Here is a 23,487-nt window from a genome sequence, read left to right as displayed (position 1 = left end):
GCGGAAGGCATGGCAGGAACCCGAGGCAACGGCAGGTCACAGGGTGCAGACCAGAGAACAAAGACAAAGCTGGGAACCAGAGATGGGTAGAAGAGTTCCAAAGGCCTGCCCCACATGACCTACCTCTGCCAGACAGAATCATGCAACCTAGGCTGGCTTAGAGCTTGCTCTGCAGATGAAGATGACGTTGGATTTCTGATCTTCCCTTCTTGACTTCCCAAGTACTGGGATTCCATACATGCGAAACCATGCCTATTTTCATGCAGTGCTGGGGATCAAACCCAGAGCTCCTTGCAAGCTAAGGTGAACACTCTACTGAATGAGCTACACCCCAGCTCAGACCTCAGCTTCCAAAGGCTCCATAACATTTAACTTAGTGGCACAAGCCACTGGGTTCTGAGTCTTTAAAATATGAGCCTATTGGAGGACATTCCAGATTTAAATAATACGTTAATTGATTTGCTGTCAAGATAGAAATAATATCTGCACAGTTATTGTAAAAAGTGAGAAGCAGAAAAACATATGGAAGTTTGAGGTACAAAATGTGGCTTGCAGTACTCAGTACTCAATAAACACTCGCTGTGAACTCCATCCTAGGATGGTTTCTATGGGTGTGATTTTACGGCACACTGGTGTCCATTTGGCTAACCAGATTTCTTCTTTTACAGATATGCCTCTAATTTGGAGAATTGGAGTCCTTGGTTTTTTGGGTTTAGAATTAAAATAACGTTTGAATAACTTAAGTCCCCAATGCAGAATGCTATTGACTACCACCGTTTGGTGGAATGTGTGGCTGCCCTTTGCTTGCTGTAAGGGAGGTTCAGGATCTACCCGTTTGTCCAGTCCTGCTGAACCTGTCTCATTCTCTGCAATAGTCGATGGTGCCATTCTTCCCTGTACGAGTGGAATCTTGTTCTGTTGAGGTCGGATAATGCCAGCGATTTTCCACCATGCCAACAGTGGAGGGATGCAGCTAGCCACATCCTCTGTTGATGCCGCACTGGAATTTCTTGGCAGGCACAGGGAAGGCGTGGCTTCCCATCATACATCAGGCAGTTTTGTGCTTCTCCAGCTCGGCTGGTGTTTACGGCAGAGAGTACCAGAGCTTCCCTTGCCCCTCTGCAGCCACCGTCAAATGTACCACAGGATCGAATGATTCGACGGAGGTTGGGGACAAGGTTTCACAGCCTAGCTGACATTTGGCCTTTTAAAGTGAGGAATCTCACTCTTTTCCTGCTGGAGCCAAAACCATATGGGGGTGGCGAGGAGCATTCCAGACTCCCTAGTTCCAGATTAAAGTGATGCAATGTAGAATTCCTTCCAGGACTTGGTAAGCAGAGGAGAGCCAAGGCATACAGCATTGGTCAAGTATTTGGAAAACTTCCCTAGGTACCATCTCCATGGAAACAGGGTACCATCTCTGTGGAAACAGGCTTGAGAGCTGTGGCAAAATGCTGCTTCTTCTAGCTTAGCGAAAGACATCTTTGCTTGTTTTGGGTGTTGGGGATAGACCCCAGAGACTACTCTGAACAGAATAAAAAAAGAAAGATATGCAAGATTTCTTTTTATTTTTAGATGAAAAAGTTTGAAAAGGAAAATTTATGTGGAAATATTGACCATATATATTTCTTTTTCAAGACAGGGTTTCTCTATGTAGCCCTGGCTGTCCTGGAACTCACTCTATAAACCAGTCTTTTAACTCACAGAGATCCACCTGCTCCTCTCTCCTAAGTTTTAAAGGCATGCACCACCATTGCCCAGCAACCCTATATTTTATGGAGACAATTTAGTTAAGAAAGTCTGGTACTTGTTTAGGAAAAAAACAAAATTACTTACCAATGCGCTAGATTAAAGTTTTCCAAAAATATTTGAATAAACTTGGGCATTTAATTAGTATATGATAAAGAAGGTACTTCAGTTTTGTGAGAAAAGTGTAGCCACACACTTGCCTCTCAAGACAAAAATAGCTTCATATCTTATACCATATAAAATAGAAATGTAAAATGAGTTAAAATATAAACATAGACTATCAAGCCATAAAGAAGAAAAATGTAGGGCTGATGTCTGAATGCCCCCAGGAATGGAGGATATCTTCACAAGAATGAGAAACTTAGAGGCCATGAGAGAACAATAGCCTTTTGTTGTTTTGTTTATTTGTTTTTTGAGACAGGGTCTTGATATGTAGCACTGACTGGCCTGGAACTCACTATGTATACCAGGCTGGCCTTGAACTCACAGAGATCCACCTGTCTCTGCCTCCTGAGTGCCAGGATTAAAGGGGTGCGCTATCACACCTGGCAAAAATGCCCAACAGCCTTAACTATATAAATTTTAATTATGAGAAACATCAAGCCAAGTCGAAGATAAACAGTCAATTTATCAAAAAGATTTGAATCATACATAATGCTATGTACCCCGATTTTCAAAGAGCTCCCCCAGGTAAGAAGAAAAGGTCAGATAAGGCAGACAGTTCAGCGGGAAGGACAAGAGGCTGGAGAAGCAAGTGTGTAAAAAGGTGATGTGAGATCTGTCTCTCAGCGCTCTCAGGAGACGTCCAAGGGCCTGACCACATCTAGAGCAGCCTGCGCTGCAAACGCAAGCTTTGGGAGAGTGTCTAGCGAACAGGAACTACCAGACTTTGGTGCCGGGATTTCGCTTTGGAGGAGCTGTGCTGTAGAACTGAGAGTCCTCTCAAGTCAGTGCCTGGTCCTAGTCAGAAGGTTGCACAGATCTGTTTGGAGGAGAATTTTAATTCTCTCTGTCATCCCTCATGGATCCCCTCTCTCAGATTCTGTACCTTGGTTCATGCTTCCCAATGTTCCCTGTCAGGAGTCAGTGACTACAGGCTCTTCTGTATCCAACGGGAATCTTACTCGGTGTTCGGATGGCTTCTTAGTATTTAACAGTACTTTGCACCAGACAGGTTTAACTTATTCAAGCCCCAAAGGGGGTTAACAAATTCTGGGATGCTTTCTTTAGACCTGAGAACAGTGAGCTCTGAGTAATGCATCCTACATAATCTCTGAGAAAGTGGGCCCTGGAGTTGCTTTGAAAAAGTGGGTTCTGGGAATTGCTTTTGGTAAAGATCAAATTCTTAATTTTTTTTTTTTTTTTTTTTTTTTTTGAGACAAGGTCTCACTGTTACGTAGACCCACCTGGCCTTGAACTCACAGAGATCCACCTGCCTCTTTCTATCTACTGCTGGGTTTAATGGCATGAGGTACCACATCTGGCCCAAGACTGCATATTAAAGCAGGTAAGGGCCAGGTCCTCAGTTTCTAGCTCTCCCTCCTAAGCATTTTCATTTTGCTTCCAGCATCAGTATGACAACCTGTTCCACGGTGGCTGCTCTGGGAATGATGCCCCTCTGCCTCTACCTCTACACCTGGTCCTGGAACTTTACACAGAATCTCACCATTCCATACCAGAGCATAGGTCTGTATGGGGCTTGGGTAAGAGTGGAGAGAACAATGGCGATTGTGCAGGTAACAGATAATTACCAGCTTCTTTATGTGGTGTTTAGCATTGTCCAAATCAATCCTATTAGTTTCTAGCCCTAGTTCTACTTCGTCTACTTCCAGGGTTGAAGAGGCTGAGTAACTTGATGAAGACCATGCTGTGTAGAACTGAAATTTAAACTCAGGACTCTGACTCTAGCACCTAGGCTCTTAACCCCCAGGTGCTCGCTTTTGTTGGTGTAGTGAAATACCCTAGGCAGGATGTTTATGAAGAAGAGAGATTTACTGAGCTCACAATGTGTCTCACACAGTGCGTCTCACAATGGCTGGGTGTCCACAGCCCATGACGCATGTTCTTACGAGCCCTGCTCCCTGGCTGGGAATTTCATAGACTTAGAGGGACCACTCTCATTTCTAACCATTATATTTCTGTTATCTCTGAAATCCCTGTGGTTGATTTTCGGAGGATTCTGAGAGAAATGGTGGCCCAGGTGTGATGGGATTTATGAGTAGCACAGACCCTTCAAATATTGTCTTTCAAAGCTCTTGACTAATAGCAATAGAAATTGCTGAGAAAGTATGGGGCATTAGGGTCTGAGAGGGGACACTTTCTGATAGATTTTCTTTCTTTTTTAGGAATTACCCTTGCGTCCCTGATTGTTCCTGTGGCCTTCGGGGTCTATATGAATTATAGGTGGCCAAAGCAAGCGAAAGTCGTTCTTAAGGTCAGCACCCCCTCCTACACACAGCACATCACCAGAGGCACACACTAAAAGGCTGAGCCAGTGAGCTGTCCCAGGACAGCCTGTTTCCTGCCCTTTGGCTGGGCGCCATGCTCCGTCCCTCCCATTGGCCCCCACACGTTTGTGACACCTTGGAAAACATGATGTTCTTAGTGACGGAGACACTCAGGCCTGACATGGGCTGAGATGGCCAGGACCTGCCCCTCTCCTGGGCTTCCCACAAGCACTTGCAAGGGGAAGCTCCTCCCTGCCATGTGCACAATGGAGCTTCAGTGTGTGGGATCCTGGGTGATTTCTTAGGAGAACAGGATGAAGGGCTGTCTTGCCAAAGCACTCCCAGGCACACACCACTGGCGTCGTAATCAGTGACACTGCGTGAATGAAATCATCCTGAAGGCACGGAGGGGTGGCCACGGAATGGTGGGAACCTGGGTATCCTACCTTCCCATGCTTTACGGTGCTGTCTTGTCTACTTGAGACACAAGTGTTCTTGCTAAAATGACTTTTAAAATCACCTTGGAAGACACAGGTTTGTGCCTCTTTCTTTGAAGCTGAAAAAGAGTCTCAGCTGTATTTAACATGTATAAAGAAATGAGCGTTTGGGGGCTAATTGGAGGGTCAGCAAAAGTGTCTGTTTATTGCAGCTTGGAGTTTATGGCCTGCTTCAGTCTAAGCTCCCTCTGCCTCTATGGGCTGCGTTCCCGGTTGAACAGTGTCCAAAGAGAGCGAGAGAGGACAGGTGAGGGGGCCCGTGTTGCACGCACCTGTGTGTGTGTGTGTGTGTGTGTGTGTGTGTGTGTGCAGCGCTGGGTTGTCCTCACAGGATATGGCCCCTTTCTTCCCACACTCATCACTGTCACTTTAAAAGGAGAACATCCCCAGAGGGAAATGTTTATAGAACAAGAGGACAGAGTGATTATGGAAACTTTCTTTTCAAGTACTTTGTCATTAATTATTTTTCTCAAAGGGTCATTAAAGGACAACCACAATTAAAAACACCCCATTTCAGGCTCTCTGTGTACTTGTGATTTTGTCTGTGCCAGTGAGAATCCAGATACATTTTCTGGATGTCAGTTTTGTTATCTGTAGAGAGTAGGTTTGAAAACTCCTTTCTTGACTCAGGCGTGGAGGAACATGCTTGTAATCCCAGTCTGTGGGGCACGGAGGCAGGAGGATGAGACGTTCAAAGTCATCTCTGCTACATAACAAATTCAAGCCCAGCCTGGCCACAGGAGACCCTCCCTAGTGTCCTCCCCCAACCAAACAAGATTTGTCAGCAATTATATGGGATTTATGCTAAAATATATTAAATGATATGGATAAACTAGAGCCCACAGTTTAGTCACTATTTAGTGTTTTTATTTATTTGGTTTTTTGAGACAAGGTTTCCCTGTGTAGCAATCCTGGCTGTCCTGGAACTCGATTTGTAGACCAGGCTGGCCTCGAAGTCACTGAGATTCACCTGCCTCTGCCTCCTAAGTGCTGGGATTAAAGGCGTGCGCCACCATCACCGCTGCCCAATGAGTTTTTTTCTTTATTTTGAGGCAGGGTCTCACTGTGTAGCACAGGTTGGCCTAAGGTCATGATCCCACTGCCTCAGCTTCACGAATGGCTAAGATCAGGGGCATGTGCCAACAGGCAGGATTCAATTATCTCCTAGCCTTGGTCCCATTTGGGTTTCACACAGTTTCCCAGTAATGTACTCACGATGGATGCTAAACTTTGACGTTGCTTTTGAGAGAGAAAGAGGAAATTTTGATAGAGAGAGCTTTGTGTGTGTTTTAGCATTTCCTGCTAGGTGGGAGCCCCGTGTCTCTGCTGGTTTTTGTTTGTTTGTTTGTTTTTGTTTTTTGGGGGCAAGGTTACTGTGTATAGCTCAGGTTGTCTTGGACTCAGGCTGGCCTGGAACTTGTAGTCATCCTCCTGCCTTTGTCTTCTGAGTGCTGGGGTTCTAGATATATGCTACAGCTCCCAGCCAGAGTTTGTTTTCATTAAGTCACAAAAATCAGAGACAGTATTCATGTGAGAGAGGACAGAGTATTCCTCCTCTTAATGTGAGCTCAGACTGTCTAGTGGAGATGGGTACATCTTTGTTTTGGGAGAGAGAAGCAGGAGTGTAAGCAGCAGGATGTGGTTGGTGGCTCAAAGGCGGATGGTGAGGTAGAGTGCCACGTAAGGCAGACCATGAACAGGTAGTTACCGGAAAGGGGCCTTTGGTGTTGGGGGGGGGGCACGTCAGCTGCTGCTGTCATTTCCCCTTCTGAGGTGACAGGTTTGGTTCAATGTGTCACTTAGAGATCCCGGGACCTGTACAAGGTAACTAGGTCATGAAAGTATCGCTCTTGGAAGGCATGAGTTGGGAGGCTTTGAGTGGTGGGTTAGCGCCTGTGAGGATGGCTTGCTGTAGGGAAGCCTGACGCTGTCTGTCCCCAAGTTCTTCCACACACGCACTGTCTACCACTCTCGTGAGCTTACCCTGCGGTGATGCCATCCGTCATGGGACTTCATCAGTGCCGAGTGACGCCATTGCCCATGTCTCCTGAACTGTGAGCTGAACGAACTCTTCTTTATAGAGTGCTTTGTAAGCATTAGAAACAGACTAAGACAGGTAGACAGTGTCAGAGTCCAGTTAGTTCACCATTTCGTCTTATTTATAAAAACCAAGTCTTTCTGGCTCGCCTCTCTACTTGAAGGGGAAATATGCTGATCCTAAAATAGGAAGAATTACAATCGTGTCCAACCCCACTAATTTATAACTGGGTTCAGTCTCTTGACTATTTTGGAGCTGGGGTTTTCCTAGATGCAGTCGTCTCCCTATTCAGTCCTGCCTTCCCTGGGTCCAGGTGTCTGAGGTAAACTATAGAAAAGAAGAAATAAACACCTCATGTGTTTTAAGCGGGCAGCATTACTTAGTGGGATCAAATCTTGCCCTGTCCTGTTTAGAACATGAATTGTCCCTCACGTCAAACTGTAAATGCTGTGGCGGTACAACACCAGGCCCAAGTTCTAAAGACACCTAAAAAACCTTTATCAGAGCCTTCAGTTCAGCAGAGTCCTTCCTAGACCGGAAGATCTTAAACAGCCATTCTCTTTCACATCTAATTAGCTTTCACTGTCAGCTTGACACAGTTCTCTTATCTGAGAAGAAAGCCTCACTTGAGGAGTTTCCTGGATCAGGTTGGCCTTTGGGCATGTCTGTAGAGTTTGTCTTATTAATTGATGAGGGAGGGTCCAGACCACTGTGGGCGGCACCATCCTTAGGCAGATAGTCCTGGGCTGTAAGGAAGTTCGCTACACTGGGAGAGGGAGTTTCCGGGATTCAGCCCCTGAGAGGCGACATACGCTCCAGTGGGTGGCCGCCTCCCTTTCCACACACTGGCAGCTGTAATTGAATCTTGTGGGTTAAAAAAAGAGGGAGAGAACTCATGAACTTGGGAGGGAATAGTGGCAGTAAGGTGGGGAGAGCCAGAGGGGAGAAGAGGAGGGTGGATTTGATTAGAGCCCACGGCATGCACGTAGGAAACTTCCAATAAATAAAAATGAGATTAGTTTAAAAAAATATCTTGGCTGGGCGGTGGTAGCGCACGCCTTTAATCCCAGCACTCGGGAGGCAGAGGCAGGTGGATCTCTGTGAGTTCGAGGCCAGCCTGGACTACTAAGTGAGTCCCAGGAAAGGCGCAAAGCTACACAGAGAAACCCTGTCTCGGAAAAAACAAAAACAAAAACAACAACAAAAAAAAAAACTTAAAGTCTTTAACATTTTCCCATGAAAGATTACATATTTATATAATATATAAATAATGTATATGTAATATACATTTAAAAATATTTTTAAAAAGAAAGAAAGCTCAACACGAGGCTGAGATCACAGCGTTTTCCTGTGATTCCTGCCTTGAGTTCTTTCAGGAATGGACTGAGACCTGGAGGTGTAAGCCAAATAAACTCTTCTCTCCTAGCGGCTTGGGGTCAGAGTGTTTGATCACAGCAAGAGACAGGAAACTAGGATGCACCAGAGTTAGTTAACCCTTTCATTATTTCTGCTATTTCCTATTTATTATTGGCATGTACTATGCCTGCGTGGTTTTTTTGTGCCGTTATACACTGTTCCTGATCAGAGACAACCCAGCTGTTATTTTACTCTTAGTTGTTAACCTACTTCATCACTTATGCCTGAGAAGAAAGAGCATATGCACTGTGAATACACAGGACCCAGCGCTCACTTTATCACAGGGCACTGGGGAACACCCCCTGTGCATAAGGGAAGGAGGGGGACTTCAACAGGAAACTTGATGTGACAACCTGAGTTCTTCTAGAATGCCCGAAGTTCAAACCTTTACACCTGTGCTGAGCATCACAGAGTGCAGACCCTCAGATGTGACTCCCAAGCACTTACCGTGTGGCTTTGCTGTAGGTCGGGGCCATTGCTGGCGGCATCCTTCTTCTGGTGGTGGCAGTTACTGGTGTGGTCCTGGCGAAGGGATGGAATACGGATGTCACTCTTCTGATCATCAGTTTCATTTTTCCTTTGGTCGGCCACGTCACTGGCTTCCTGCTGGCGTTCCTCACCCACCAATCTTGGCAAAGGTATGGCTATGTAACCTATAAGGTGTGTGTGTGTGTGTGTGTGTGTGTGTGTGTGTGTGTGTGTGTGTGTGTGTGTTCAGGGCTCAGATTGTCAGACCTGTGTATGCTAGACACAGACTCTACCTCTTTGATTCATGCCAGGCTCTCTAAGCTTCTCTGAGGCAGGTGCACTGAATACACACCATGCCAGGCTTTGCTCACTGTGTCAGGAAACAGGAGGGTTTTGCTTCGCTTGTGGTCAGGAAGCTCATGGTAATTCTTTACGTAGACAAAAGCCACAGGGATGGGGTTTATCTAATCAGGGTTACTATTGCATCGATGAAACACCTTGACCAAAAACAACCTGGGGAGGAAAGGGTTTATTCAGCTTACACTTCCATATTGGAGTCAATCACTGAAGGAAGTCAGGACAGGAACTCACACAGGGCAGAACCTGGAGGCAGGAGCTGATGCAGAGGCCATGGAGGGGTGCTGCCTACTGACTTGCTTCCTGTCACTTGCTTAGCCTGCTTTCTTATAGAACCCAGGACCACCTGCCCAGATGGCCCCTCCCATAGTGGGCTGGGCCCTCCCCCCTCAACCACTAATTAAGAAAATGCTCCACAGCTGGATCTTGTGCAGACATTTTCTTAATTGAGTTTCCCTCCGTTCAGATGACTCTAGCTTGTGTCAAGTTGATGTAAACCGCCAGCACAGGTTGTAGGACTAGGTTTTAGTATGTCTTGCTGATCTCTGAACAGTTTAAGTCCAGTCAGGACTACATCGAAAGACCCTGTCTCAACTATGAAACTGAGGAAGGTGATGAGTGAATTCCATGGACCCATAGCAGGAGTGAACTTGTTTTGCTCAATGTAGAGATCATAGCAGGGCATAAGTAAATTTTAAGAGGTTAAATCCTTGTTCATTGTGCCAGATTTTTAAAGAATTACTAGTTAAGAATAATACTTAGAGGAATTTGTCTTAAATCTTATCATTTGGATTGGGGTATACATTTATAAATATTGTAAAATCTTAAAAGTGATAACACTCCATGTTGGCATGCATGCCATGGGATGAATGCCATAAAATAGTAATGAGAGGGAATGGTGACGGAAGCCAGCATTAACTTTCTGAGAGGCAACTTAGTGCTGGATTGGCAGTCTCACATGTGTCCTGGCTGTTAACTCAGTCCTTTTACTCTGGCTGAGAACAGGGTCTTGCTATGCAGACTTGGCTGACCTTGAACTCCATGTCCTCCTGTCTCAGCCTCTTGAGTGATGGGATTAAAGGTGTGTGTCACCACACTCAGTGGCAATCTGTTCCAGAGCTAGCTCTATCGGATGTACACATGAATATTGATATAATAAGATGCTAATTGCAGTGCCCTTTTCTACAGGTAAAAATGGAAACAATTTAAATATCTAACAACAGGGTCATGTTTATTTATGCTGCAGACATGTGACGGGCACCATGCATCAATCTCAATGATGTTGGGCGATGCTCCAGAGCTGAATGTTAGTTTAAAATTTTTGGTTTCTGCTTTGTGGAAAAAAAAAAAAAGGCAAAAAGAATGAGGAAAAATACTGGAAGAAATGGCAATTCTGAGCCGGGAAGTCAAGGGTGATTTCAGTTCTTTCGTATCTCCTGGGAATAGTTTCTGTTTTTCAGTAAGTGGATTTATTTTTGAATCAGGAGAGTGATTACAGGAAAGTGCCTGGATTCGAAAGCCTGCTGGGGAGGGCTCGGTCTTGAGCTGCCCCTCCCCACCCCGTGCCTTCCCAGGAATGTCACGGAACATTGCACAGGCACCGGGCTCTGAGGCCCCACCCTGCTCTCTTCTTGTTGGACCTGACAGGTAGCTGTGATTATCCCACCGTTGAGCAAGACCTTCAGAGAAGATTAGGACATAACCAAGTTCCTATAGCTACAAAGTGGAGTTTGGATTCGAACCTGGGTTTGTTTCCAAGGTCAATAGTTAGGGGCATAGACTGTTGAGTGATGGAGATTGATGACTGGATCTGGAGAGAGAGTGAGAACTGTTATGGCCAGATGTTGTCAGCTGTCTGGTCTTTTCCCTAGCCCTAGCCTGACAAAGATGGTGCCAGAGATAACCACATTTGCTCTGTGAATGGTCCAGGTGGGTTGCAGCTTTGTAGTGTTAAGACACTGACTGGGCTAGGAAGTTGGAGGGAAGGGCGCTTTGCATGGAGGAAGGAGGAACACTGTGTGTCTCAGAACCTGCCACTCAAAGGTATTCCTGCCCCGCTCCACGCCCTTGTTGCCCCCACATGGAATCCCAGCTCCACCTGAGCTCCACCTAAGCACCTTTGGACTCTGACTTCATGTATGAAGGCTGCCTGCGCCTTACAAACTGGAGACAAACGGAATTGCTCTGTCCACCCTCCAAGCTCCTGCCTTTGCTTCCTTTCTCTCTCATGTTTCACGTTCAAGTCGGATTTATCCCATTATCTGTGATCAGAAAGCCACAGATGTAAAAGGGTAGGAAATGAGAGAACTCTATTATTGAGCTTTTCACCAGAAGCAATCTCCCTGATGTGTGCTTTCCACCTTGAGTTTTGGCATGCTTTTCAGTGTGTTCAGAAACCACCTCTGACTCGGTTTCCCACTCCTGTCTCCTCCAGTCCTCCCCTGCATGCGACCTGGCTTGTAGTGGGAGGAGCGCCTCCTGAAGAAGGCACGCTCACGCTTGTGCCTGCAGCTTTCCTGGTTATGCTCCCCTGATGTCGCTCACCTCTTCTGTAGCATCCCAACTCCACTGAGCTCTCTGGAGCCACTGTACCACTTCGCTGAGATTCTGTAGCGGCTCCTGGCCCTGAGCATGGTTGCAATTTGTTCTTGAGTCTTTTCTGGTGTGCATCTCGTCCTTCTACGCCAATTCCTGGGCCAGGATTCTTGAGGTCCTTTTCCATAGGGCATCCTTGCCGTATACAGAAGGGGATCCCAGGAATAACTGTCAATGACCACATCCTTTTCGTTGCCCGAGCCCATAGCTTCAAAGGGAACACTCTCATGGGTGGTTCTTCTTGCTAGTTCATGACTCTTGAATCTCTTCACTGCCAGGTGCAGGACGATTTCTATAGAGACTGGAGCTCAGAACATCCAGCTGTGCATCGCCATGCTGCAGCTGTCCTTCACTGCCGAGTACCTGGTCCAGCTGTTTAACTTTGCATTGGCCTACGGACTCTTCCAAGTGCTGCATGGGCTCTTCATTGTCGCAGGTAGATGAATTCCCTCTGCACGCCAGTAACTGACTTGCTAACGTTTTCTAGCCTACTCTGCATGCCCCGCTCTTGTGATATAATTTTAGCCTCATACTTTTGGGGACCATGAAGTATAAGGCCAGGATACTTTCATGCAATGGATGTTTCCCAGAAAATGTCTAAGAAGCCGTTGGGCGAGATCTTATAACCACAAACAACCACGCTGTAAAAAACCATCCCTCTAGCTTTTATGTCCTGACTCGCTCAGAGCACTGAGCTTTTCCAAATGCTCAGTTACTTCTGGGCTGCAGAGACTACAACTTGAGCTCAGCATCTGTGAAGGATTTTTCAAATACAGACCTAACACATACATGCAAGTGTAGACGCAGTGAAACTTTATGCATACATACATGTACCCACACACGCTATTCTCCCACCTGCTCAGCCAGACAAGCATTGCTTTGGGGTTAAATCCTTATGTATGGAAGGTAAATTGCAAGAAGGTGTGGATACACATGTGTACACATACATTTATTTATGTTGGTCTTGGTCCCTGGAATAGGCTCTAGTAAGGTTAGTGATTACTGATAAAAATTGATTGTACACGATATACTCTTCTGTTGCTGTGATAAAATGCAGTGCCCAAAAGCAACATAGAGAAGAAAGACCTCATTTTGGCTTACAGTGAGGGGGTGAGAAGAGAGAGACAGAGACAGACAGAGACAGAGAAGGAGAGAGAGGGAGAGAGACAGAGACAGAGAGAAAAAGAGAGATAGGGAGAAGAAAGTGCGTACCTAATGGCAAGGAGGCAGGGGAGCAGGAGGCTGGCTGATATTTCAACTGCGCACAGGAAGCAGAGTCAAGCTATGAAGACCTCAGACTGTGTCCTCAGGGAAGCATTTCCTCCAGCAAGGCTCTGTCTCCCAAGGTTTACAGTACCCGGCACTGGGGACCAAGCCTTGAGATACATGAGCCCTGGGGGCCTGTTCTCACACTAAGCGCACACATACTGACTATTGTAACAATGTAATTAATGCTGTGATAACAATGATGTAAGGAACACTTGGGGTTGGGGGATTCCCATGGGATACGGAAATACTTCTATTAGAACAAGCTCCTGTTCTGAAACCCAAAGTTTTTTTGTTTGTTTGTTTGTTTTTGTTTTTGAGACAAGGTTTCTCTCTGTAGTTTTGGAGCCTGTCCTGGATCTCGCTCTGTAGACCAGGCTGGCCTCGAACTCAGAGATCCACCTGCCTCTGCCTCCAAAGTGCTGGGATTAAAGGCGTGTGCCACCACTGCCTCAGCTCCCAAAGTTTTCAAGAAACACCATGTTGAGCTTCTTTGCATTCCTATCCTAGCACTCAGACAAGTGCCTGATGCACAGTAAGCACCCCACAGGCGTTTGTTGACTGACTGAGTGAATGAGCTCCGAGAGATCTGATAAACGAATCCCACTTCTAGACAGAGAGAAGCATTCTGAGGCGGCACACCTTCATCCCACAGCTTTCTCGTCTCACTTCTTTCCCCTCCGTGTTTCCACACATCTTGTGCAAACCAAGTAACTCTCCCCAAGCACAGATGAACGTGTGGGGATACAACAGCCCCCCAGTTGTGCTCCTTGCTCAAGTGATTTTTAACGCTGTGTGTTTGCCCCGCCTAGCCTATCAGGTGTACAAGAGGAGGCAGAAGCGCAAACACCGGAGGCAGCACCCTGATTGCCCAGACGTCTGCTACGAGAAGAGGCCCAGAGAGACCAGTGCTTTCTTGGAGGAAGGTGATGAAGCTGCTGTCACTCTGGGGCCATCAGAGCCAGGACAGCAGCACAGGGCGGCGGAGTAGTCAGCCGCATTCCGTCACGTGACTCGTGAGAGACACAGGCCAGGAATGATGTTCGCTGATGTGCAGTCATTGGCAGGACTGTGTGGATAAGCAACAGACAGTTGAATTCTTATGTTTTTCACCCCTGTCTCCTGTGGGACAGCGAACGGTGGCTGGCAGTGAGCAGTAGGCACCTTCGGGTGAAGCTGGCCTCCCGTTGTGGATTTTAACCCAAGAGAGAGAACACGGTGTATGGAGATGTCACTCACACTGCAGGATGGAGCGGGTCTAGATCCACATGGCTTCTTGGCTTCAAGCAGGTACCCTGGAGTTCTAGGGAAGAAATACAAAAGGAAAATGAGCTTCAGCAACACGATTTTTAAGGGATCAAGCATCTTGCAACTTTGTTTATGTGTGTAATGCAAGCTTAGAGAAAATCTAAAGAAAATGGGAAGAATCTAAAAAGTGAGTATCTGAGCTATTCCAGAAAGGAACAGACATGTGCCCGAAATTTCCAAAGCAGACTCATGGCACTTGCCGCAAATCTCCAAAACAGCAAAGACGATCCTTGAGTAGCCTGTGCACCAAATCATCTAAAAAGCTTGGAGCGTATTTCCGGTGTGTCCTGACTGTCAACTGATGAGTATCTCAGAACATCTCTTTATACACCTGTCTGTGTTACCTACCTCATCCTTTAGAACGGTGTCTATGTCCAAGTGTTGTGTTCTGTAGGACTGTAATTTATTTAACTCGTCCTTCTTAGTGGGTATTTTGATACCCCCAGTGCAGTGCTGCTGTGAACCTGACCCCCACACCCATGTCCTGTAGACTCCCTCCCGCAGCTCTACTGGGCAGGTCCACTGCTCCTGAAATCTTGGACAGATTGCTCTGTCCTGGAAGGGCTCTGTTGTTCAGTCTCACCAGAAATGATTATTTTCTTCACTTTGATTTGTGAAAACATCTCATTAAAATTATATCAAAATCATGAACTAGAACATTCTTATGTTCATTTCCTTCTTTATGTCTTTGACCTGCTTCCTCCCCCCCCCCTATTTTTATTTTGCCTTTTTTGAAGACAGGATTTCACATTGTAGCCCAGGGTGGTTTTAAGCTTTCCAAAATCCTCCTGCCTCAGCCTCTCCAGTGCTCAAAATTGCAGTGTGATCCACTGTGCTGGCTACTTCCCTCTTACTGTGATCTAGGCAGATGCATTTTTTTCTCTTAGCTTTTGTTTCCTTATTATGTCTGTTGCTGTAGACTTACATTTTTCACACATTTTAGCTTTATCAGTCTTTTAGAAAATGTTGTAAAGACCAGAAGTTGGAATGTTAATTTTTTATGTAGATTATGAACCGTCACATGCCCCCTGTGGAGATGCACGTGGCCCCCTTAAGATGTTTGCTCTCTGCAGGGGGTATTTGCCCGTGGTAGGTGGTGTCTGGCAATGAGTAAAATCCACACCTCCCTACCCTGACATTATTAAAAACATTTTCCCATACGCCTTTCCCTTACCTCTGTGAATGTGATACTTGCCTACCCCTCGTTCTTGGTGCAGCGTGTTAAAATTCTCTTTTTAAAATCTGTCCTCATTTACTTTTGTTTTGTGAATGAATGTTAGGGGCTGTCCGATGCAGCTTCAGGCGTTGGTCGTCGCCTTCTGCCTGGGTTGGGATGGAATCTTGTGTTAATCACTGTGTGCCAGGCCATTTGTCCAGTGCTCCTGGGACAGAGCTGTCTTGTCTCTGCCTCTTGTCTCACCACAGGAGCACTGAGATTTCACAAGCACTCACCCCTGCCTCTAGCTGTATGTAGGTGGGTTCTGGGCGTGCAAACTCAGACCCTTTAGCCCATGAGGAAAATGCTTTACCCACTGAGCCATCGGCCCAGCCCAAGAATTTTATTTATTTGGTTTTAGATTTATTTCTTTTACATATATGAGTGTTTTGCCTTGCATGAATGTGTGTGCGTCATGTATGTCTGTGCCGGCAGAGGCCAGAAGAAGGAGCTGAATCCTCTGGAACTGAAGTTATGGGTCAGTGTGATTCACTAGGTGAGTGCTGGGAACCAAACCCAGGTCCCCCGCAAGAGCAACAAACCAAGTGTTCTTAACCACTGGGCTGTCTCCATAGCCCTGATTCCATTTTCTATTTTGGGTCCTCTGGAAGAGCAACAAATGCTCCTAACCATTGGGCCATCTCTTCCCATGGTATTATATATATGATTGAATATATGATCTTGTGCCAATTAACCCAATACAATTAACCTAATATTAGGTTAATATATAAAAACAATTTCATATATTCAATCATTTATCTCTTCCCATGGTATTATATATATGATTGAATATATGATGTTGTGCCAATTAACCCAATATATATAATTAATATATAATATAAATAGCCTAATATCTATAAACATATATAATTAACCTAATATTAGGTTATATATTATAAACAATTTCATATATTCAATCATTTATCTCTTCTACGCTCATTAAAATGTTCCCTTTATCCCATAACCTCACATACACATGTTTTTACTTATTTATTATTCAATTTCTGGTGGTAGGGCCTAAACCCAGGGCCTCACACATGCCAAGTAAGCACTCTGCCATGGAGCCACACACACACAATCCTCTATGTAATGTGTGTGTTGTTGGGACCCTGACTTAATTTTGGACTTATTTGTAAATTTTGCAGTGTGAGAAAATATATAATCTGAGGTTAAATGCTTTACCCATTTATCCTTTAAGTTTTTTCAGGATGTTTTGGGTGAATACGACTTCAGTGATTCTTAGGGCATTTTTCCAATTCAGAATATTTCTGTGGCAGTATGGATAGATCCCCACCAGGATTTAGAATGACAAATACTCAGTTGTGACGTGATTGCCAGTTCCTGTGTCCTTGCCGCGTGGGGATGCCTGCTTCTCCACTTGATAAGTGTTCAAAGGAAGCCAGTCTCTGCCTCAGTTGGCCCCACAGGACAAACAAATCAGCACAGCAAGAGTTCCTTCTCTCGGGAGTTCACAGTCTAGAGGAAGTCGACAGAGACTGAGAGGTACATGGTCAGGAGAGCAGAGAGTTAAGATCCAAAAGGAGCATCGCCCACCAAAAGGTTTAGAAGACCCACGAGAAAGGAGTTGCTGGATGTTTCTCTACAAGAGCACCCGTGGAAAATGTAGAAGTCAACACTCTGTCCTGAGTTAGCAATACGGTCAGAATTCGCCGCTTAGGACATCCCCAGGAAAGGGACACATATGTGAAAGACTGTTTTGTTAAAGACAGAAGCACCAGTTGTCACAAATGGCACATGTGAAGGCTGCCACTGAACCTGTATAACACCGGCCTGCTTGTAGGGACATCCGCAGTTCCTAGAACGGAGGGTAAAGCCTGGGGCACTGCTTAGCTTTGTTTTGTTTTTCAACTTGAAACAAGCTGGAGTCATCTGGGAAGAGGGAGATCAAATGAGAAAACTCTTGGTAGGCAAGTCAGTGGGGGCGTTTTCTTGATTAGTGATGGATATGGGAGGGCCTAGCTGACTCTGGGGGCGGTGCCACCCCCAGGGCACGCTATCTTGGTTGTATCTAAGCAAGCTGAACAGACTGTGGGGAACAAGTAGTAAGTCCTCTTCCTCAGTGGTCTCTGCTGCAGGTCCTACCTCCGGGTTCTGCCTTCAGCTCCTGCCCTGACGTCCCTCAGTGATGGAGTGTGACCTGGGTGCACATAAGCCAAATAAACCCTTTCCCCAGGTTGTTTTTGGTCATAGTCTTTCTCTCAGCAATAGAAAACAAAGGACACTTCAAAAAGTGACTAAGCTGGGCGGTGATAGCTCACACACCTTTAATCCCAGCACTCAGGAGGCAGAGGCAGAAGGATCCCTGTAATTTTGAGGCCAGCCTGGTCTACAAAGTCAGTTTTAGGACAGCCTAAATTATTAGACAGAAAAACCATGTCTCAAAAAACAAAACAAAGCAAACAAACAAACAAAAAACAAAAACTTGACTAAATGCATTGCATTGTAGTTGATGCAACGAATGATAAGCTACTAAAAGCTGGCCCTCGCATGACCCTCTTCAGAAGTGGGGTTAATGTGGGCTAATGTGACAGCATGGTCAGACAGCGGGCAGGAAGGGCGTGGCTTTCCCAGCACTGTTTCTTTCCACACAGATATCTGGGATACCGTGAGCTGGGGTTGAAGCTGGAACTGATGCAGCCATTTCCAGACCATGAAGAGAGGTCGGGGTAATTATAGAGCTGCTGGCGTTCCTGCCCTATAGAGACAGTGCTAGAGAAGGTCTGTGTGTGAGCTTGTTGGAGATTCTGGAAAGGCAGCTCAGCTACTCCTACACCCTTGACCTCTATCGGCCTCATTCTCTTTGACCAACCAAGCAGACAGCTTCCAGAGGGACGCTGATGGAGAGGTGAGGGAGGAAGAGGACACTAGACCAGTCAGCTACATCAGCCAAATCTACCCCAGCAACCCATGGGCGACAAGTCACGGATCACCTTCATATCCGGGCTTGCTTTCTTATAAAGGGAAGAAAACAGATGTCCCGTTTGGGTCAGCAGGGTCAGGTGCTTTATTGATACCTGCACTCAAATACAAACTGAAATTGGTACATTAAAACTTAATTGATCTTCAAATTTTCTGCAGGTTAACCAATAATTTGTCAAATATATCTCCATCATAAGATCACCTTGAAGCTGGGCAGTGATGGCTTATGCATTTAATCCCAGCACTTGGGAGGCAGAGAGGCAGATCTCTGAGTTAGAGGCCAGCCTGGCCTGCAAAGTGAGTTTCAGGACAGCCAGGGTTACACAGAGAAACCCTTTATCAAAAAAACCAGATTTAAACAGAATTCTCAACAGAGGAATCTCAAATGGCTGAGAAACAACTACAGAAATATTCAACATCCTTAGACATTAGAGAAATGCAAATCAAAACAACTCTGAGATTCCATCTTACACCTGTCAGAATCGCTAAGATCAAAAACACAAATAACATGCTGGAGAGGATGTGGAGCAAGGGGAACACTCCACTGCTGGTGGGAAAGCAAATTTGTACAGCACTACAGATATCAATATGGCGGTTTCTCAGAAAATTCAGAATCGATCTACCTCAAGACCCAGCTATACCACTCCTGGGCATATACCCAAAGGATGCTCCATCATACCACAAGGACACTTGCTCAACTATGTTCATAGCAGCTTTATTTGTAATAGTCAGAACCTGGAAACAACCTAGACACCCCTCAACCAAAGAATGCATAAAGGGAATTGGTACCTTTAATAATGGAGTATTACTCGTCTGTTAAAAACAATGACATCATGAAATTCGCCAGCAAATGGATGGACCTAGAAGAGATCATTCTGAGTGAGGTAACCCAGACCCAGAAAGACAAATATGGTATGTCTTCATTCATAAGTGGATACTAGCTGTAAAGGATAACCATGCTACAATCTGCAGACACAAAGAAGCTAAGTAATAAGGAGGGTTCAAGGGGGATGCATGAATCTCACCGTGAAGGGGAAATAGAATGGACACATCAGGTGGATGGGGGAGGGGTCTGAAAGGGGGATGGGCATGGGAACAGGAGGGAACAGGTTGGGGCAGAATGCAGGGAGAGAGTACTTGGAAAGACAACTAGAATCAGGGGGCATCTCTGGGCTGAGCTAGAAACCTACTGCAATGGAAACTCCCAGGAATCTATGAGGGTGACTCTAACTATGACTCTTAGTAATGAGCAATAAGGAGCCTGAACTGGCCTGTAGTTGGAATTTTCTTTGGGCCATTAACCAGCTCCAAAATAAAGAAATGGAGACATATTATTAATTATGAATGTTTGGCCTTAGCTTAGGCTTGTCCCATTAGCTCTCAAAACTTAATTTAGCCTGTTTATATTAATTTCCATTATGTCTTGGGGCTTTTTACCTTTCACTCTGTATGTCCTGTATTCCTGCTTCCTTCATGTCTGTCTGTCTGGCCCCTGGCATTTCTCTGGTCTCTCTCTCTCTCTCTCTCTCTCTCTCTCTCGCTCTCGCTCTCGCTCTCGCTCTCGCTCTCGCTCTCGCTCTCGCTCTCGCTCTCTTATTCTCAAGCCTAAAGTCTTCCTCCTATTTACTCTCCCTGCCTAGAAGTCCCACCTATATTTCCTCTCTTGCTATTGGTTGTTTAGTTTTTTATTGGACCAATCAGGTGCCTTAGGCAGGCAAGAAAAAACAAAAAACAGCAACACATCTTTACATAGTTAAAGAAATATTCTGAAACACCGGCCATTTCTTGTGATTAGCCAAGACGTCCAGTGGAGGGATTGGGACTCCAACTCAGCCAAATAACCTCTGACCTAAAATTTGTCCTGCCTACAAGATACGATGGGACAAAGGTGGCACAGAAATTATGGAAATAGCTAACCAATGACTGTTCCAGCTTCAGATCCATATTATGAGATGGGAGCCCACCTGTGACACTGCCTGGAGGACCAGGACCCAGTGGCTGGACAGTCCAGAAATCTAGGATAGAACCAAACATGACTGGCAAAAAAGAATGATCCCTAATGATATTCTGCTATTCTCATAGATTGTTGCCTAGCTCAATGGTTATCAGAGAGGCTTCCCCCAGCAACTGATGGAAACAGATGCAAACCCACAGCCAAACATTAGGTGGACCTTGGGAAATCCTGTGGAAGAGAGAGAGGAAGGATTATGGGAGCTGGAGGGGCCAAGGACACCATGGAAAAACACACAAAAGTCAGCTGACTCGTAGGGGCTCACAGAGACTCAACCACCAACCAGAGAACTTGCATGGGTCTGACCTGGGCCCTCTGCACATGTATTGCAGTAGTGTGACTTGGTCTTCTTGTGGGACTCCAGGCAGAGGGAGTAGGGGCTGTTTCTGACCCTATTGCCTGCTCTTGGGACCCTTTCTGCTGTGGGATGGTCTGTATGTCAAATTACTCTGATTGGTCAATAAATAAAACACTGATTGGCCAGTGGCTAGGCAGGAAGTATAGGCGGGACTAACAGAGAGGAGAAAAGAAAGAACAGGAAGGTGGAAGGAGTCACTGTCAGCCGTCGCCAGGACAAGCAGCATGTGAAGATGCTGGTAAGCCACAAGCTACATGGCAAGGTATAGGTTTATGGAAATGGGTTCATTTAAGCTATAAGAACAGTTAGCAAGAAGCCTGCCACGGCCATACAGTTTGTAAGTAATTTAAGTCTCTGTGTTTACTTGGTTGGGTCTGAGCGGCTGTGGGACTGGCAGGTGACAGAGATTTGTCCTGACTGTGGGCAAGGCAGGAAAACTCTAGCTACACCTTTCCTTGAGCTGGGTTGCCTTCTCCAGCCTTAACAGGAGAGGAAGTGCCTAGTCTTACTGCAATGTGATGTTCCATGGCTGGCTGATATACATGGAAGGTCTCCATTTTTCTGAAGGGAAGGGAGAGGGAGTGGATGGGGATGAGGGGGAAGTTCAGGGGAGGGACTTGGGGGGAGGAAACTGATTGGGCTGGGAAAAAATCAATTGATTAACTAATTAAAAAAAGAGGAAGAAAACCAAACACACACAAAAAGAAGGTACCTTGAATATTTCTGAATTAAGGAAAACATGAACATTTTCTCCCATTGCCATGCATCGGCGACTGGAACAGCTGCTGTAAGCTGCATTTCAAGTTTCTTGGCTTTGTATCATCACATTTTAATAAGTAGTCATCTCTAAACCAAAAGATTTGGCAGGCTCTCTGCAAACAAAGCCCCCAAATACCTTCCCTCTTCCCTCAGTGTCCACTTCTCTCTTACTTATCACAACAATTTAGAAATATCTCCTCTGGGCACAGCTAGATGCAGTTAGATGCAGGCTAACTTGTCCTTTGAAACAGGTTTCAGCAAGCTGCCTTGGAACTATGTAGCCTAGGTTGGCCCTGAACTCCTGGCAAACCTAGCTCAGTGCTGGGATTACAGACATGAGCTACCATGCCTGGCTCTAAACTGATGTTTCTAACTTGATGTTTCTGCAGTGCTCATAACTGTATACAGTGCCATTCTATTAAAACGAACACATTTACTGTGTATGTCAGTGGAATTCACAATGATGTTTCCATACCCATTTGCAGCAAGCATGGGTCATATCCAGGCATTCCTCTCCCTCCCTTACCTGCTCCCCCAAACTCCTCCCTCCTCCCTAGTAATGACTACTTTTCAGGGTTTTTTTTTCCCCTTATATTTCCACGTATTAGAGAGAACTTGTTTTTCTGGTTTGTTTTACATAGCATGGCGTCTCCTAGATACATCCATCTTCCCGATAGTGGCCAACTTCAGTCCTCTTGATAGCTGGATGATATTCATATCCATTGCATACCTGAGGATGGGCACGTGGGCTGGTTCCATAGCACAGCTATTGTGAATATCGAGAACTCCAGTAAACAATAGTGTGCAGGTGTTTCTTCGGGCTATATAGACTGGTATAGCCGGACCACAACCTCGCTCAAGTCAATGGCTGCGCTATTTCCATTCTTACCAACAGCGTGCGCACTTCCATTCTCTCCACAAGTCCCATCCTCTCTAGCATTTATCCTAGAACGTAATCTAGTTCAGTTTAGTAACGCCTTTCCCTCACACGGGGCCCGTGTGCAAGCTGTCCGCTGGCCTGTTCTCACTGAAGGGTGGAGAGGCAGTGGCGTGGCCCAGGTCTGACTGGGTTCTTTCGTCTACTCCACATGTGGCTGTCTGTGCTCTTCTGTCGAGAACGACCTGGAGAGCTATCTGTGGCTCACGGGGCAGCCATCATCCTGGGTTCTTACAGAAACAGGGAGAACAGAAGAGGCAGAGACACCACTGGGCTGCTGGCCTCCCAGAACTATTCTGTAAACTAGAATCAATCATTGTGTGAACCACTGCATGCCTGGGCAGATGTTTCTAGCACACAGCAAACTCAGGGCTGTCTTCAGTCACAGATTTGACCTCTGACTTCCCCGACACGTCCCCTGGCACCGTGGCCTTCTTTACCTGGCACTTTGGCCACAATGGCCCTGCCATTCCATGGGGTGGAGCTGAGGACAGTCACACAATTATAAGCCTTCCACTCAGATGCAGAAACCCCAACTTGCACCCTCTTTCCAGTTTCCATTTCTCAGCGACATTCTTTCTAGAAAAAGTCTCCTCCAGCTGTGCTGGCTCCTGGCCCTCTGTGGCCCAGCACCCTCTACTAATAACAGAACCCCTTTCCTCTCTCCTCCCACAAATGCATGACAGTGTTGGTTACAACTTAACCTATGAACATATGCTTCCAATGGGCGGGGAAAGGTGAGAGCAAGGTGAGGGAGGGTCTGTCATGTGCAGAGCCAATTCTGAGGCAGGATGAGTATGCAAACCTGTTACCTGGTAGGGAGTCAAAGGCACCACCATGGGCTGTGTGAGCCTCCTCAACTTAGGTATGCATCCCAGCAACTGCTGTACTTAGGTAAGATCAGAAACAGCTCAGAAGTGGAGCAGGCTGGGAGGAGTACTGGAGACCTGGGTTCTGGAGACCTGGGTTCCAGAATGGGGTGAAATAAGCCAGCATGGTGTTCCGAGAATCACTGGGCACCTTCTTGGAGCATGGGCCCTGTCCTTCCTGCTAAGCAAAATCATATTCCAACCCCGCCTCCTCCCGCCCGGGAGCTGATTGTCATCGCTCACTAAGGCTTGGTCA

The 23,487-nt window shown here is 46.0% G+C and overlaps 1 protein-coding gene across 3 annotated transcripts in view; it reads left to right on the top strand.

The window, feature by feature from the left end:
* The window catches only part of Slc10a6 (solute carrier family 10 member 6), a 22,559-nt gene extending 7,771 nt beyond the window's left edge, over positions 1–14,788 (top strand). The window contains exons 2-6 of one of the 3 annotated variants that reach the window (XM_006975419.4): positions 3,317–3,435; positions 4,095–4,183; positions 8,613–8,785; positions 11,846–12,003; positions 13,646–14,788. In XM_006975419.4, coding sequence (XP_006975481.2) covers positions 3,317–3,435; positions 4,095–4,183; positions 8,613–8,785; positions 11,846–12,003; positions 13,646–13,824 — 718 coding nt within the window. In that variant the 3' untranslated portion in view covers positions 13,825–14,788. Of the gene's footprint in view, positions 1–3,316; positions 3,486–4,094; positions 4,184–8,612; positions 8,786–11,845; positions 12,004–13,645 lie in introns of all 3 variants that reach the window. The other 2 variants (XM_076546813.1, XM_076546814.1) reach the window with 2 other exon arrangements.
* Positions 14,789–23,487: the final 8,699 nt, after the last annotated feature.

The sequence above is a fragment of the Peromyscus maniculatus genome, chromosome 10, assembly GCF_049852395.1.
Source record: "Peromyscus maniculatus bairdii isolate BWxNUB_F1_BW_parent chromosome 10, HU_Pman_BW_mat_3.1, whole genome shotgun sequence".
In the NCBI taxonomy this organism is placed as follows: domain Eukaryota; kingdom Metazoa; phylum Chordata; class Mammalia; order Rodentia; family Cricetidae; genus Peromyscus; species Peromyscus maniculatus.
This window is presented reverse-complemented; position numbering and strand designations above follow the sequence as displayed.